The 17,945-nt window shown below is 47.7% G+C and overlaps 1 protein-coding gene across 5 annotated transcripts in view; it reads left to right on the forward strand.

Moving 5' to 3' along the window:
* Nucleotides 1-17,945, forward strand: part of Tmtc1 (transmembrane O-mannosyltransferase targeting cadherins 1) — a 250,868-nt gene that overhangs the window by 179,391 nt on the left and 53,532 nt on the right. For all 5 annotated transcript variants that reach the window (XR_007589317.1, XR_007589318.1, XM_050126490.1 and 2 more), the window contains exon 13: nucleotides 10,772-10,880. Coding sequence is in view for 3 of the 5 variants with exons in the window: in XM_050126490.1 (XP_049982447.1) it covers nucleotides 10,772-10,880 (109 nt within the window). In the remaining 2 variants the exon portion in view is untranslated. The remainder of the gene's footprint in view (nucleotides 1-10,771; nucleotides 10,881-17,945) is intronic.

Raw genomic sequence — 17,945 nt, forward strand, 5'->3', positions numbered from 1 at the left:
GTGATAAACTGAGCAGTGGCATTTTATCTTTTTTAATCAGTTCCTTCAGAATGAAGACCTGCCAAAGACCGTGAAGAAGTAGGCACATTGTTTTATTATTATGTATTATTTTATAGTGTTTGGGCACCCTTCCTCATGCGTCCTCATTGGCCACACAGTGTTTTCACGGAAGGACATCTGTACGCACAAGATGGTAGATCTACTTCACACCTTGGTTTTCTTTGGGGATGGAATTTCACTCTGTAGCTCAGGGCCTTGAACTCATGGCAGTCCTCCTGCCTCAGCCTCCTGGGTGCTGGGATTTCAGCCACAAGCCTTCACCTTTTAACTTCAGCACAAAGTGCCAGTTTAGTGGGTAAAGGTGCGCTTTCCCTGGCTGTTGCCACCTTGCGAGCACACCGTGAGCGGACACGTTCTGGTTCCAACTCTCGGCCGGAAACTCTCCCCGAACCGCCAAAGTTACCTGTCTGTAGTTCGGTGACTCCTGGGTTGATTTATCTCTATACAGCCCTGGTCCCATTATGTCTTTCCCTAACCCATGCCTGCCTTTCTGCAGTAACTCTCCAGCTTCCAGCCCAGCTCCGCATCCTGTGATGCCTTCTGCATCTTCATCTACACTGGTCCAACATCACCGTCTCGAGCACCGGGCCTACCCCCACCCTACCCCCACTCCCTGCTCCAAACCTCTGCCGCCATCCATCCATAGCCATCTCCAGTAACCGCCAGCTTCCTCGCTTTTGTTCATCCATCTCCGCTCCACTTGGGTACTTCCCAACGTGGCTGCTGCAACACTGACTTTCTAGGCGTGGGAACGTCTTTATTCCCTAGTTCCTGGATTCTGACCTCCGAGCTTTGGTCTCTTACCTCCGCTTGCTCACTTTTCCTTTCTCCCGCTGTCTTCGCTCCTCCTGACCTTCATGAGTCGCCATCTCCGTGTTGGGTTCTTTCCAGGCCTTTCTGTGACCAGACCTCCTGCAATGAGTGCAGGTCTCTGCTTATCCCACCTTACCGCTGGCCTGCTCACGCCTTGGTTAGATCCCCTCCGTTCAGTCCCTCGTATGACATTGTTTTGCTCCTGTCCCCTTCATCCTCTCATGCACTTTGCGTTGGCACAGAGTCCAAATGTCTCAGCATTCAGGATTTCCTGTCCCTCACACTCATTTCCACTCTCCTGTCCTCAGCAAACCCAGACCCAGCTAATACTGACCAGTGGTCAGTGTGTGAAAGACACCTGGCAGACTACATTGACTGAGGCCCTCAGCAAGACTTAAAGTTAAAGCTATTGGAGGATTGGTCACTCCCCCGGGGGTGAGGGCTGCTAGGCTGGATGTGGCCTGGCAACGTCCCCGCCTTTCCTGCCTCCAGAGAAGGAGCTGCCAGAACAGCCCGCAGCCTGGTCTAGCCCAGTGCACCTATAACTGCCTGTCAGCCCCGGGGACATGGTGGTGGCAGACATGGGGGAGTGTGATGCACCTACGGGGGTGGGCACAAAACTATTCTAGCCCACTAAAAATGTCTTGTTTCCCCTCCTTTCACAGTCATTTATCTGGGAAATGAAAACTTTTGCTGCCATCCCATAACTGAGAACGAGCGGATCATGACAGTACTTCTGCGAGCAATGCCCCCACAGCTGTGCTCACACTAAGATGCCAGGGTCTTAGCGCCTTCGTGGAGTTCCCTGGCTGTGATAAACACGGTCCAGGCCAGAGCAGAGTTCCACAGGAAGCAGTCTTTGTTTACAGTCTCTGGAAGGATTGTCATCAGCTTTCCCTGCACAGATATCTCTAGGAAAAGATAATGCACCAAGCCCAACTGGGTTGCAGTATGAAAAATTTCCACACTAGCCCAGAATGGAGTATCATAAAGGTTTATTTATTAGTGGTTAAACTCACAGAATTTATTAGGGGATAAACTCACAGAAAGAGTAGCAATCCACAGTCCTCTGTGTGCACGGGGAGCTGGAACCAAATCCAGCAGCCAAGGGACCCCATGTACGCTTTGTGTCTACATATATAGTGCATGAGACCACACCCAAAGTGGGTCAGTATCTTAAAGGCTATTGGCTGAAGGAGTTTTCACAGCACAATTGCCTTGCCAAGTACAAGTGTTTCAAGACACCAGTTGTCAATCTCCTCCGTGTGCCATTGAGGCTGAGCTGTCCTAAGCCCCACAGGGCAGACCCTGAGGGAGGTGGCTTAAGGCAGGAACTAAAGTCAAAAGGTAACATGCCAGGCACTGGGAATTTCTTCTGCAGATGCTGTCACACTTTAGGATCCCACACTTCAACCTTTATCTTGAGGCAGTCCAGCAGGCTATGGCTTTGGCACAAAAACCTAATTTGGTTGTTGGACGGATTAAAACGCTTTCAAGGTTAAAAATGCTCTCGTACACCAGGAAGAGAAGCAAGAAGTGTAGAAAGACAGATATGTGTGTTCTCATATCTATTGATGGCCTACAGATTTCATTCTGGGCAGCAATTAGGAAGGTAAAACTTGACTGAAGGATTCCTCTCCTTCTAAGGGACTCATTGTCAATTCTGCCAGCTTCCTTCCTCCTCTGCGTTCCACAGAATCCCGTCTCTCCTGCCTGTCTGCTGGAGAGCACATGGGTCTTTCGCCCTCACTCTTCCTCCAACTGACAGGCATGATGGTTGGTTTACTCCTGTCTGCTAGGAGCAGCAGGGGTACCATCCCCACAAGTCTCCTGTCCAAACAGAGAATTGACCAGGACAGGATAACATGCCAATAAACCGCAGAGAGAACCTTGACATCCAGTGACATCAGGCCATGTTCTTTCTTAGAACAGGTAGCTGCTACCATCTCTGGTTATCATGTAGCTACAGGAAAACAGTTTAACTTGGTGTGGATTCAACTACTTGTGTATAATGTAGAAATAATTCTAGAAACTGCATTTTTCTTAAGTACTAATGGTAATACATATAGGTACTTAATATAGGACCCAGCGTCCAATAAAGATGAACAAGTTATGAGATGTTACTGTAACCAAGGAGCATAGTATCTCATATCCAATCTGAAGCTCAGCTTCTTGGTGTAACATTAATAAGGGATGAGAGACAGGCGGCCATACTCTACCTATGCCACTGTTTAAATAGCTTAAGATGACAGCCAGCTGCTGGGAGACCCGAATCTCTTCCCTTAAGTAGAAGATAGAGCCTCTCATTGTCCTGGCATTTGCCAGGTAGGCTAGGCTAGCTGGACAGTGAGTCACAAAGATTTCCTGAGTGCTGGGAATACAAGTCTGATATCAATCACACCTACCTGCTAGGGATCAAACCCAGGTCCTTGTGTCGTCTGTCCAATAGGATCTTTACCAATGGGGCCATCTCCCCAGCCCAGCAGTGTGTTTGAATTGATCAGAGGTTTCCATTTTTCACTGTCATTTAGCAGGAATGTGCCTTCTGGGCGTCTGTGTGTGGATTTCATAACTGCAGCCAGCCAGATGCTTTTATGCACTGCCTGGGCCATGCTGCACGCAGGAATCCTATGTCGAAGCTGCACGGGGCAGCCAGGAGCCCTTCCCATCCTGTGTGGAAGCAGAGCCCTAGAAAGCCCACGCTTACAAATCTCATCTCCTGAGATATCTGTAGTTTGAATTTCACACAGCAGCTCTTCTGAAGAGCTGGTAATGTCTCCTGTCATAAAAGTAGAAACAAAAATCTCCTTTGTTTATGGGAAACATCATCCAGCAACAGTGAAGTGCAACAATACTCTGTCAATCTCAGTACTGCAGAGGCCTTCCTGTTGATGCCTCCACCCTTCACTCCATGCTCAGGCTGGAGTTTCCTTTCTTTTCATTCTTTCTCTCCCTCTTTCACAAACCTATCCAGTCTAGTTTGTATTAATCAGCTATGGGAGGGGCTGCCCGGACTGTGGTCCTATATTCAGTGTCTTACTACTGAAGAAAACTGACTGTCCCTTTCCCAGGAGCATTCAGATACCAATAGCTCCTCACTAGGGGTGAGACTTTGCGCCCACTCCCCTGCCACCACAAACCCATGCTGGGATTTTTGTCTGGTTTGAACTTGCACGGGTCTTATGCATACTGATACAATCACTGTGAGTTCATATATGCATCTAAACTATATCTACACCCTTCCTATAGAATAACTTTCTTGTACACTGTAAAGATTTGTCACACGTATTGGTTTAATAAAACGCTCATTGGCCAGTAGACAGGCAGGAAGTATAGGCGAGGCAACCAGAATAAGAGAATCCTGGGAAGAAGAAAGGAAGAGACACAGTCATCAGCTAGATGCAGAGGAAGCAAGATGAGAGTAATGCCTTACTGAGAAAAGATACCAAGCCATGTGACTAAACATAGACAAGAATTATGGGTTAATAAAGTTGTATGAGCTAGTTAATAATAAGCCTGAACTAATAGGCCAAACTATTTATAGTTAATAGAAGCCCCTGTGTGTTTCTTTGGGACTGAGTGACTGTGGGGCAGGAGGGGTCAGAAACTTCTATCTAAACCCTTTCCTTAAACTCCTCCACCACCCTTTGGCTCTCATAGTCTTTTCACCACTGAGGGGGAGAGTGTGATATAGACATCCATTTATGGCTGAGTACTCTGAAGTCTCTTGTTCTCTATACATGGACCAGTTATGGATCTCTGTGTTAATGTCCATTGTGGTAGTTTGAAAGAAAATGGCCCCCAAAGGGAGTGGCACAATTAGGAGGTGCGGCCTTGTTGGAGGTAATCTGTCACTGTGGAGGCAAGCTTTGAGGTCTCCTTTGCTCAAGCTACACCCAGTGAGACAGACCACTTCCTGTTGCCTGTGGGTCAGGATGTAAGAATGTCTGCCTGCATGTCACCATGCTTCCTACCATGATGATAATGGGCTAAACCTCTGAACTGTAAGCAAGCTGCAGTTGTTTTCCTTTATAAGAACTGCCGTGGTCGTGGTGTCTCTTCACGGCAATAGCCCCCTAACTGAGACAGCCATCTACTGCTGAGAAACTCCACTGCTGCTTGCACGTCACCAGTCCGCAGTTCTGTATCTGCTGCTGGCGCTTTCCGAGTTCAACCCTTGCATTAATTCTTTTTCCAAGCAGTCGGCTACTTCTGTTGAGACAAATGTGGGTCCGTTGACAGAAATCCAGAAACTTTTGTAAAACAGCAAACTTAACATATCTCTGATTACTGGAAGAAAAATGTGACAAATCCTTAATGCCTTTCCTGAATGCCTATCATCGAGAACCAGGAAAGTGAGCCTCTGGGAATGTTTTCATGGAGGAAAGTACAACCAGAAGGAAGTTCCCTAAAACCACAAATGATGAGCTGCAAAATCTTCACATTCTGAGCAAAGCCTAACTTCCACTTGATGTTTTTCTTATTTAGCCCATTCTGAGGGTATTGCTGATTTCGGGGACCCATTCTGAGCAACTTTAGCTTTCATAAATTGATTTCAGAGGGCTGAGCCCTGCTGCAGAGTTGTACAAGGTGAGCGTTTATGTTGGAGGCTTACACGATAACATGGTGCTAAACAAGGTCCACGTGATCACGGTTGAGGGCGGTCTAGTATAGTAGAGCTCCTGTAGAGAAATCTACCTCTGCAGTGGCCGTGTCTCATTGTCATTCCTTCCTTCATCCATCACTGAGGATGGCTTCGAGGTCACTGGACTGGGATTAGGAACAACAAAAAGATTAGTAAGGTTGTCTCAGACGTAGTCAGTGTGCAGTTGCTGGAAAGAGGCATGATGACCTCAGCAACTCTTATAAAGGGAAATGCTTAGCTGGGGCTGGCTTATAGAGCAGAGGTTTCGTCCATTATCATCATAGTGGGAAGCACTATGCAGACAAATGTGGTGCAGGAGAGTAGCTGGGAGTTCACACCCAAATCAGCAGGCAACATGAAGAGAGACACCGAACCTGGCTGGAGCACGTGAAGCCCCAAAGCCCACGTCTGTGATTCACTTCCTCTGACAAGGCCATGCCTCCTAATAGTGGCACTCCCTGGTGACCAAGCATTTGAGTCTGTGAGCCAATGGAGCCATTCTTGTTCAAACCACCACAAAGATTTAAAGTCCACTCACAGGGGAGCTTAAAATTTAGCAATGGTCACAGTGCCACACCCTGGGTGTTAGGATCATCATGGGTGCTTTTCCTCGTAGGATTTACTGATACACTGTTTCCCAGAATTCCCTGGGAGAGCCCTGACGGCTGTATTTGCGGTGCTTCACTCAGATGGACGTTAATGGAGTCCTCGAGGACCGGCATTAACAGGCTGTGTTAAGTGGTAGTTAATCTCTCTGAGTTCATTTATGAAAGGTCTAAGTTTCCATTCTAGCTGACATGAGTTATTACACAAGAAAGCCACTAGCCCATTATTATAAAATTATTGCAGTTTTCCCCCCTCTGCTGATTTTGAAGAATTTCCAGCTAAATCATATCCTGTAGGGACTGATTTCCTGCTTTGCTTTGCTAAGTCTCTATCTTCCCTTGGATGCAAGTAGCCCTTCTAAATTATTCTTGGTGAAGACTCACTGGAGCTGTAGCCATTAAATCAGTGGTCAAATTACTAGGGTTAAAAAAATTCATTTTTGCTTAAAAGAACGTGTACAATGGAACAGTGACCTTTAGTGCGTTTGTGAAGAGTGTAAGTGTGGGAAACCTCACAGGCTCTGCAGAGTAGTGCAGAGCCTTCATGAACTCTTGGTGACCAAGAGAGCACTGAGAGCTGTGGCATCAATGTGTTGTGTGTGCACGCAGGAGAGCCAATTGGGAGCCAATTAGATCACAGAGAGGAGGTGGACAGGGTCTGCCTTTGCTAGTTAATGAACTTGATAAAAATCAGAGTCACTCCGGGGGAGGGAACCTGTGTGGGCATGTTTGAGGTATTTTCTTGATTATTGACAGATGCGGGAGGGCTGGAACATGGCTACATTCTCACCAGCTTTTTGTTTTGTGGTTTCCTCCACTGTCTAAGCTTGACTGTCCTGGAACTTGATCTGTAGGTCAGACTGGCCTCAAATGCAGGGATCTACCTGCCTCTGCTTTCTCTGAGTGCTGGGATTAACAGCATGCACCATCAAGCTTTAATTTCTTTTCACAATTCCCTTATACCGTTTAGCACCAGGCTTTTCTTTAAACTTTTTCGTGGTTCTCCTCCAAGTGTACATTTTGTATTTTCCTTTCTCAGTCTGCTCCTTTTCATTATAGATCTGCAGAAGCATGGCCACCAGTAACCAAGCAACACAGCCAATGCTAGGCTGTCTAGATATCTTCTCTGCCAAAGCTGTTAATCCATGACTTTTCAGTTTAGCCTTAGGCAGATTTTTTTTTTAAACAAGAGCAGACAGCAGCTACATTCTTTGATAAAATATCACAAGAGCAGTCTCTAGGTCATGCACTAATATTCTCCTCCTCTGAAACCTCTTGAGCCAGGCTCCCACAGTCCAGATCACCCTCAGTACCACTGCCTTCCATTCTCCTACTGGTTTAAAGCATTCAACTGCTTTCCTAATCCAAAGTCTGAAACTCCACGTTCCTCTAAGTGAAAGCTGAGTTAGGCCCATTGCAGCAATACCCCACTTCTGGTACCAACTTCTATCTTAGTTAGGGTTTCTTTTTCTTCTTTCTGGTTTTTGGAGACATTCACTTTGTAGACCAGGCTGGCCTTAAACTGTCTCTGCCTCCTGAGTGCTGGGATTAAAGGTGTGCACCACCATGCCTGGCTTTAGTTAGGTTTTCTTTTTGCTGTAAAGAGACAACATGACCATGGAAAGTCTTTTAAAGGAGTTCAATTGGCGCTGGCTCACAGGTTCAGAGATTTTAGTCCATTACCGTCATGGCAGGTCATTGTCAGCATGGCAGTGTGTGGGCAGACATGGCGCTGGAGATCAGCTGAGAGTTCTACATCTGGATCAGAAGGCAGCAGGAAGAGAGAGACATTGGGCCTGGCTTGAGCATTTGAAACCCCAAATCCCACCCCCCAGTGACACACTTCTTCCAACAAGCCATACCTACCCCAACAAGGCCACATATCAAATAATGCCCCTCCTTGTGAGCCTGTGGGGACCTTTTTCACTGAAACCACCACATCTACCAACTCCAAGGACTTTGGAAGCTGTGACTTTTTTACTCCCGAGTCTATGAGAAGCGCCTACCTTCGGGAGAAACTGACTGGTAGCAAGCTGCTTCTGTCCCTGAAACATCCAAACTACATTCTACAGGGGCCCTGTGGTGGGTAGGGGAGAAGGCTGGTGTAAGGCATGAATGGCCCTGACCCTCAGCTGCCCTAGAGAACGCATGGCAGAGGTATGCTGAGGTCTCAGTGCCCACACAGATCACCTGGGAGTCTCTATATTTGCAGCGAGCTGCCTGCCAGGCGACTTTCACGCTCATGCATGACTCACACTCTGAGCAGCAAGCTCTGAGGGGGTGGAAGCAGACTTCTGAGAGGTTAAAAGAAGCAGCCGTGAGTGGGCACGGGGGCTCGTACTTGCAAATCCCAGTGCTCAGGAGACTGAAGTTGGAAGTTTAAGAGGCTACACAATGATCCAGAAATAAAGTCATAAAAATGCGCTTTTAAAATACTCCAGCATTCACTGGATTTTCACTGCGTGCAGGCTGTTGGGTTGGCCTCTGGGATTAAAAACAAACAAAAACCCAAAAAGACGAATAAGACCCAAGACAAACGCTGCAGAGAGCACACACTCGGCGTGTTAGGATCCTGGTGTCATATTTTAAACTGGTCCTATGTGGGAATTTGTCCTCAGGGATCTCAAGCCTGGCCTAGCACACAGAGTTAGATCTCATCCCAAAGAAGATGAAGTGTTTGGGAGAGGATGTCAGCATGACTAGAGCCATTGGCCCTCCTGCGTGTGAGTTATTATATTAGAAAAGCAAGCACCATATCTATCATAGTGGGGCTGCTGGGAGAACTCATGAGCGTGCCCAGTGCACAGTTATTACTGAGTCCAGTTGTGGAAATACACACACCATACCCTGTGTTGGTCCCCGATGGGAAAAGGTGCACCTCAGGACTCGGCCTTGATCCTTGAGGCCATAGATGGTCTGTGGTTCCAGAGATTCCATCCTTCATATTACACTGAATTTACTACATTTATGATATCTGGAATTTAAGGTCAGTGTCTGTGGAAGCTGTTTCAGTAGCAAAATTATTACTGCCTAAGACTGAATGTTTTGGGTTCAGAGTCAGAGAGATCCATGGACCAAACCAACAGGAGAGGGGCCCTTCAGCCAAGGACAGGACTTACAGACTGCCAGACTTCAAGCCCCGAAAAAGACCAAATAGCAAAAGCAGAGTCTGGAGTGAGCACATTGACAACCCTTTTCCTGGTAGGGGTCACAGCGTTTTCTAATTTCATAAATCGTATGTGACATTTTCTTCCTTGGATAGAAACCATAGATGGACATTTTGGCCTAGCTCGTCCTGGGCCAGTAGCTGACATTAAGAATTCAGCTTGTAGCTCATGGACTCTGGACTGACAGCTACAGAGACTTCACAGGACCAGCCTAGGCCCTCTGTGTGTGGGTCATGGGTGTGTAGTTTGGTCTGTTGTGGTGCATGAGCTGACTTATGGGAACCTACCCCCCATGTTGGGATGCCTTGCCCTGCTTGATGAAGGGGAAGAAGCTTGGTCCTTCTCAACTAGATATGCCATGCTTTGTTGACTCCCATGGGAGGCCTGCCCCTTTCTGAATGGAGGTGGAATGGATGTGGCCAGGATAGGTGGGAGATGGGGAGAGGGAACTGGAGGAAAGGAGGGAGGGGAAACTGGTTGGCATGTAAAATAAATGAAAAATTTTAATTAGAAAAATCTCAAATAAAAAATAAAGATTCTATGCTAAGAGCCTCAAAAACAAAAACGAATTCAGCTTGTGAAACTCAGTAGTTCAATATACTGGTTGCTCTTACAGAGGATCTGAGTGCCCAGCACCCTGTAATAACAGCTGTGGGGCATCCAGTGCCCTCTTCTGGGCTTTGTAGGTAATTGCACATGGGGTCTACACACACACAGATACACATTTATAAGCATAAAAATATTCATTAAAAAGGATTTCAGATTGTGGTGCTGTTAGAAATGGCACAGACCATCTTCACATTCTACCCAGTTCCAAGCCAACAGGTGACATCCCCAGGTACTGACCTGAGGTCAAGTGTTTCGTGTTAACAGACTCCCAAACCCTTGGGTAGAACTCCCCAACACCGCAGAGCAAGTGTGTTCGCTCATTAGTCTTCCTGTCACTCAGGCCGAATCCCTGGCAAGCAAGAATGTAAGAGAGGAAGGGATGCTTTGGGTTCCTAGTTGTAACAGGTAGATAGCGTATATAGCCCATCTTGGTGTGGGAGGGCACGGCCTTAGGAGTGGGAGGTGGCATTGTGTTCACGGTGGAGGAGCAGTGAAATGGACAGGGAATAGGTCTGGTCCCCGTGATGTGATCTGCGTTCCCCACTCCCATCCTCCAAGTTAGGTTCCAAGACCCACATGTCCCCAACCTTCCATAACAGCCTCCACCACCAGCCGGGGACCAAGTGTTGTTGAGATAGATGAGCCTACAGAGGCTCAACACATCCAAACCACAGCAGCAGGAAGCCAGAGTCCTCACATTGCCTTCCAGTGAGAATTCAGACACGAGAGGACACTGTTAGACCTCGGCACAGTCTGGCGTAACGCGTATGCACCGATACAGCCAAATTCAGAGCTAGCCACCTAGTCTTGGCTAAACGAAGCCTAATCAAAGCAAAGCTAATGAGAGCTGTCCTTCTCCCTGTCACCTGCAGGTCCCAGGAGAAGACGGAAGAAGCCATCGTGCTGCTGAAGGAGTCCATCAAGTATGGGCCAGATTTCGCTGATGCCTACTCCAGCCTGGCTTCCCTCCTGGCTGAGCAGGTAACTGTTTCCATTTAATTTCACAAGTGTTTCTCCAATTGGTACTGTCAAGCGCATCGGGCAATATCATCACAGATTTTTATAGAAATATCATAACTAATAATCGGTAGCTGCAGTCAAACAGTGGCTCTTACGTCCGTCTCGTGCTCGGTCTGCTCTAGAAGCCGAGCTTTCTCTCTGGTAAGGATCAGACTGAGCTCCCTGGTAGCAGTCACCTGGCCTACGTAAAAGAAATGACTTGATCCCACACATCAGTTACTAAGGGTACAATTTGCATTTTAAACATTTCAAAAGTTCCAGCAAGCACCAAAATTAGAGTAGTCTATGAATATTCAAGCGGCAGAAATTATGAACTTGGTTTCTGTGCTTTAATACAGCCATTCCCAGAACCTTCCTCAGACACAGAAGAAACCTGTGGCCCTCTGGGTCTCAGATATCAAATGGCATTGGGGGTAAATAACTCTTGTTCACATGTTTTAATTACTCAACTTAGTACAGTGTACACCAGCTATGCACATAGCTGCTACACCACGTTGATTAGGAACCAAAGACAAGAAACTTCAGTACAGACATGATATTTTATGAGAGAGAGAGAGAGAGAGAGAGAGAGAGAGAGAGAGAGAGAGAGAGAGAGAGAGAGTGTGTGTGTGTGTGTGTGTGTGTGTGTGTGTGTGTGTGTGCCCGGTTCAGAGAGGCTATCCAGTGCCTTCCTATGTTGCCCCCTCTCCCTTATTCCTTTAAGACAGGGCCTCTCGCTGCACCTGAAGATTACTCTTTTGGCTACACTGGCCGGCCAGTGCACTCTGAGGATTTATCTACCTGCTTTTGCCTGAATCACTGGGGTTATAGACACGTGTCCATGTGTGTGCTAGGGATTCAAACCCAGGTCCCTAAGCGTATACAGCTAATCCTCTCCCTGCCCCTCCTCTGGGTGTTTGATCTCAGGTTTGTTGGCTCTGCAGATAGAAGGGTCCCTGTGTTCTCATCAGTGCCGACAGGCTGTAGACAGGAAGCCAGTGGGGGCAGATGACATAGGCATTCAGTCCTGGACAGCTTCCAGCTTACATCCATGACGACACGGGAGGGTTTTCTAGAGAAAAGATTGCCTGCCTCACTCAGTACCACGTCTTCTCACTTCACCCCGGCTCCTTCATCTTTTACAGACACACACCTTGCCTCTGCCTGTGACCTAGGCATGCCAAGCCCCTCCCTGCGCAGACATTTTCCTCGGCCACCACACATCTGTGACAGATCCGTTTCCGTCCTCCTGCCATGCCGGTTCTGCCCACACAGTACCTCTAGGTCTTCCTGATGGCCCTCTCCCTACACTCTGCCATGTCTTTCATCTCTGTGTCCTGCATTTTCCATTCCTTACCTTACAGTGTTATACCATGTACACAGCTGTATGTGTTAGTGGTCTCCCGCCCACCTCCAGAATGTCCGACTCTGTAAGGACAGTTATTCTGTCTATCATGGTTTTCTCCAGCTGCCAGGCTGCACACAGTCGGCAGACTCCAGATTGGTGAGTAAATAAATAAACCTGGAGAGTGTGCAGTGCCCACGCCAGAGCCCGTTCTGGGCTCGGGGTCACACTGTGTCGCCGAATCATGCTTCAGTGATGATCCATCCTGCGCTGAGGACTAGTCTGAGAAGCAGTCTTGGGGCGCTGTCCGTAGTAACCCCAGACTGTCCGCCATGAGGCTGTGACCATCATCCCTTATGCCGTTCAGTGTGTCTGTATGAAGCCCTGGGGGTGAGAGACCCATGTTTCAGTGTTGGAAAACCTATATATGTTTCTCCTAAATTACATTGAGTTTTTATTTTCTCTTTAATCTGGCCCATGCAGATTTTCTGTTTTCCGGAAAGGTCAATTCTGTCTCCACTCCCGTTTCTCCTCGACTGACAGCCATCTGGACGGTGTTAGCTGCCTCTCTTCTGTGCTGTTCTTACTTCTACGTTTGTTGTTTTTTTCTCAAGTCATACTACGTTCATGTTCCTGCCTTGGCTTCATTCCGCCACAGTGCGGCGTGAGTGGAGGTTGTGCTAATAGTTTCCAGCTCGGATCGGCTCTCCCAGCTCCCCAGGCAGGTAGCAGACATTGCGTTGCCTGTAAGGAAGACACCACAACATTATGCCAGTTCACCATTCTCAGGACCATCCTTGCTTCCAGAACCCTTCAGTTTCTAGTTCCTGCCCAAACTTCCTCCACTTCCCTATCTGGTGGTGAGTTTTACCTTCCAGAGATCTCTGTGTTCATCCCTTTTCCTGTTGCTGCGAACAGATACCGCCAACAAATGCAGCTCAGAGAGGAGGGGGTACTCACAGCTTGGGACTACAGCCTGTCGTGGAGAGAAAGAGGGGCGTGACAATGAGTGGTTCAGTGGAGCGGGGGGGGGGGGATATTTGACGTCATTTGACGTCTGCTTGTTCACATCTCAGTAGTTCGGGAAGCAGACAGGAAGAGGGCCCAGCTATAAACTTCAAGGCTTGCTTCCAGAGTCCCACTTCCTCTACCTAGAGAGACTCTCAGAGGACCAGGAACACTAGCTGGGAACCAAATGACCCGTAAGGGAAGTTTCACCCTTGAGCCATGACATCAGAATACAAACTCACCATTTATTTCATTTCTTGGGCTAGTATCCTGGGATAAAATTTAAATCACGTGGGCCAGGGAGCTGGATGAGTGGGCAAAGTATTTGCTGAGGAAGCGTGAAGTCTGGAGTTCAGATCCTCAGACCCTACACAAAAAGTGAAGCAGGCATTATTCCTACCTGTAATTCCAGCACGTGGGCCCTAGTAGGCATCCCAAAGTTTCAACTGTACTCCCTTTCTAAATTGGTGGACTCAGTTCAGTTACAGATACTACCTCAGGGCTGGCGCCATGGCGCAGTGGTTAAGAGCACTGGATGCTCTTTCAAAAGACCCGGGTTTCCTTCCCAGCACCCACATGGCAGCTCGCAACTATCGGTAACTCCAGTTCCAGGGGATTGGGTACCCTGGCATACACATAACGTGCAGACAAAACACCAATGCACATAAGAATAAATAAATCTAAAAAAAAGATTAGTAATATATATATATATATATATACTTTTTCCTTAGCTGAATTTCAAGAGTGTCGGATGGGATATCTGAAATGATTTCCTGATGGAGCTGTTTTCTGTGGAAATGGGTCTTGCTGATGAGCAAAGCCATCCCATTCCACTGTCAGAGCTCAGCAGCTGTGAAGGGAAGAGGTTGTGCAGGAGACCATCATCCTGTCTGACAGACACGTGCTCTTCCCACTCTGGGGGCTAGGAGTAGGTGAACTGCTTTGGGCTCCAAGAATCTCACAGAAAAATCTGAAGGGTTCTTCTACCCTAGGGCCATTGGTTTTAACTTCAAAGAGACCAGACAGCTGTAAGGCGGAACTCAGGGCCCCTCCCTTCTCCAAGCCTACCTTAATGTCTGGAATTCTTTCAGGAAGAAACCTGGTTTCTGATACACAGTGCATGAACAGGAGGTCAGAACCCAAACCTGACGTTCTTTGAAGCAGCCTTTCCTGGTGACCCCACTGTTAACAGCATCCTAGCCTTTCAAACACCGAGAAATATGGAAGCAATGTTCTTATACTTTGGTCAGCTTGCACACACATGTGACACTTCACCTCCCCCAGAACAGGGCTACCATCTGTCACACGCACAGCCCTTGCTTATGCTAACTGTGGACCAAGGTCACGCTAAAAGAAATGAGGACTGAATAAAATCTCCCGTGTGCAGGCCAGATTCCAGAAGCTGCGTGAAAGAACTCACATTTAATTTCTAGTTTGCCAAGAGCACAGCCTGTGGACTGTGAGGCACTGGGCAACTAGGGTGTCTGTGCAAGATTTGTCTGTCGAATATGCTTGGTTTACTCACACCAGCATTCCGTATACTGTTATAATAATAGGGTTCCACTGGGGACTCCTCTCTGGCTCTCTGGTAAGGACACTTTGGAAGCCTCCAGGCTCTCTGCCCGTGTCTGCAATGAAGTCTTCCGGCTGTGGCAGGCTGGGAGTAAGGCACTGGTGACAGTCCAGGAATTCCTTGAGAGCATAGACCAGCAGCTGGGACTGACTCGTGGCCCTGTGTGTGCCCAACGGAAGTCCAGACGTTCAGTGATCTCCAAGACAAGGGCGTGTACAGAGCCGCAAGGCTGCTTGCTGATGGGCTGGAGAAACCAACTCTCAGAGAAGGGCAGCGCAATCCTAGAGGCCATTTCTAAAGTTACAATTTTTTGTGTCCGTTGCCTTTCGGGGCTCACAGCTTGGGGCTGGTTCACTAGCTTCAGCAGCACCTTGGGGTCACTTGATTAGTGTATCAAGGCCTGCCCTGGGCTAAGCTGGGCTAAGCGCCGTCTGAGCTGCCTGGGCTTGCTTCTGAGGCCTAGCTTTGGCAGAGCTGCCTCCTGGCAAGCTCGGGCATCGTAACTCAAGTCACACAAAATGGCTTTCAAGTTACACGAAATGGTTTGTTCCTACCTAAGTTCTTTGTCTTTGCCTGTAATTTCTGATTTTCTAGGATTTTTTAGTCCTGTCCTTTCTGCCATTTAAAGTACCAGTTACCCTTTCCAGCTGGCTACTTCAGCGCGGAAATTTAGGAAGAGTAACGTTCAATTATTTGTTTATGTCTTAAAAGAAAAATTATACGGAGATGGGGACAGTGGCTCGGGCTTTTGTCCAAGTATTTGGGAGCAGAGCCTGAGAGTCTCAGAGACACAGAACCCCAGCAGGGCCCCTCCAGTACAGACACACAGAACCCCAGCAGGGCCCCTCCAGTACAGACACAGAACCCCAGCAGGGCCCCTCCAGTACAGACACAGAACCCCAGCAGGGCCCCTCCAGTTCAGACACACAGAACCCCAGCAGGGCCCCTCCAGGACAGACACACAGAACCCCAGCAGGACACCTTCAGGACAGACACACAGAACCCCAGCAGGACACCTCCAGGACAGACACACAGAGCCCTAGCTGGGTTCTTCCGGAACAGGGAGATCACTCCCAGCCACTATTAGCCATGGAGAAGCCGGAGAAAAGCAAACTCGGGCAGAAAATGAGATCAGCCTCTTCTCTTCCTACACAAGGAACGTATGCATGTGCTGACATCAGAGGAATGACGTATGTCCCTTGCTCAGTGGGATATCTAGAAACAATGACATCCTGCTTCAGTCAGGGTTCTTATATACATTTGTGCTCACACAGGTTTATGTGTGTCCGGAGTGGGTTCTTTTCCCTTGCGTTAGCTTATGAATAACGATATATATTACTCTGTGTATTTATATGGATGCACACATGTATCATGGCATGTTTGTGGAGGTTAGATGGCAACCCTAGGGAGTCTGTTCTCTCCTTCCATTTCATGGGTTCTGAGGACTGAACTCACTAGGTCATCAGGCTTGGCAGCAGGGTCCTTTATCTACTGAGCCACCTACAATTTAATGCCTATAATGTGCTGAAGTTTACATACTAAGGTACCAGGTGTTGGTCATCTGGGTTCCCTCCCTTCCTTCCTTCCTTCCTTCCTTCCTTCCTTCCTTCCTTCCTTCCTTCCTTCCTTTCTTCCTTCCTTACTTCAGTCTTCCTTTCTTCCTTCCTTACTTCAGTCTTCCTTTCTCTTCCTCTTTTTTTTTTTAAACAGCAAACTTTTTCTTTCTGATAACTTTTTAAAAAACAGTATTTTGAACTAGGTATGGTAGCTCATGCGTGTAATCACGGGGAGCATGTAAATGAAAATCCCACATGTACAGGATGGGTGGGCAGACACCTGGGGTAGGAAAGGACTTTGGACTTCAAGCAAATGAAGCCATCTACTGAGCAGGTGATTTTTCAGAGTGAGAAGTAAAGAACGGTATTGTGGGGGTGGGGAGGATCTTAGGGCTAGGAGGACATTTCAGTCGGTCAAGTGCTTGTAGAACAGGCCTGAGGACAGTCTGATCTCTAGAACCCATGTAAACAACAGCAGGACGTGATAGATTGTGTTTATAATCCCAGCGGGGGAGGAGGAAACAGGAGGATCCCTGAGGCTCAATGGCCGGTCAGCCTAATCTGTGGGCGTCAGGCTCCAGAGAGAACACAGAACCTGAAGGAAAGCACTGGATGCTCATCTCTGAGATGTTAGATGCTCTGGAAAAAGTGAACGCCCCTCTGTGTACCATGCAACAAAAGGGGAAAGTCTTAGGGTAGTAGTAGCCCGGCTTCTGCCCGGCTTTCCCCAGATCTCCCTCCGCATTCAGAGGAAGATGCCCAGCTTCTCAGACAAGGCTGAGTTCCTGAGCCCATAGGAACTTGCAGCCACCTAGTTCTTATCACAGAACAAAACTTGGCTTTATATTTGCTGTAAAGGAAAGGAAATTAAGTTTATAATCCTGACCACTGCAAATTAAAACTAGTCTCGGGGTTATAGTCTACTGAAAACCTCAATATGAAACATCTATAAAATATTTTTCTTTCATGTATTTGGGGTTGTGATTTCATTTAATATCAGAGTGCAAGAATATTGAGACCTAAAATGTGAGTTTTCCAGGATAGACTCGGTCTGTCTCCTGCAATGCTATCTGGATTGGGTCAGTCACACTCAACACTCACAGCTAAGTCAACTTGGAGTGGACGCTAGTGTAAGAATGCATTGATTAAATCCTTTAGCTCATGGTGAATGCACGCAAATCCCAGCCAACACGACAGATCCCTCAAGTAGCAAGTCCCGTGTTTTGCCTTCCTGGAACCTAGTCATGGAAAGGGAACTTTGAAGCAGGGAATAAGAAATTCTGCAGCAAGTGTGGACAGCACTGGGCACCAATGAGGACGTTATGGGGACTTGAGTCGGTGTGACTGAGGTGTTATAAGCTCATGTGGGAAGCTGAGGAGGGAAACCTTTCTGACCAGAAGTAGACCATGTGTGGATCTTACATCTGCAAGAGTAGAGGATGGAGCAAAATAACAGGAGAAGCTGGGACCCACACACATGGGTCTCCTCTTTTCTGGTCCTCTGGGTCACTCCTGTAGAGGCATGCTCTTAAGCTCTCTTCGTGTGTGTGTCAATTTATCTGAGA

This window comes from Alexandromys fortis, unplaced genomic scaffold (genome assembly GCF_014885135.2).
Source record: "Alexandromys fortis isolate MF-2015 unplaced genomic scaffold, M_Fortis_MF-2015_v1.1 scaffold_260, whole genome shotgun sequence".
Classification (NCBI taxonomy): domain Eukaryota; kingdom Metazoa; phylum Chordata; class Mammalia; order Rodentia; family Cricetidae; genus Alexandromys; species Alexandromys fortis.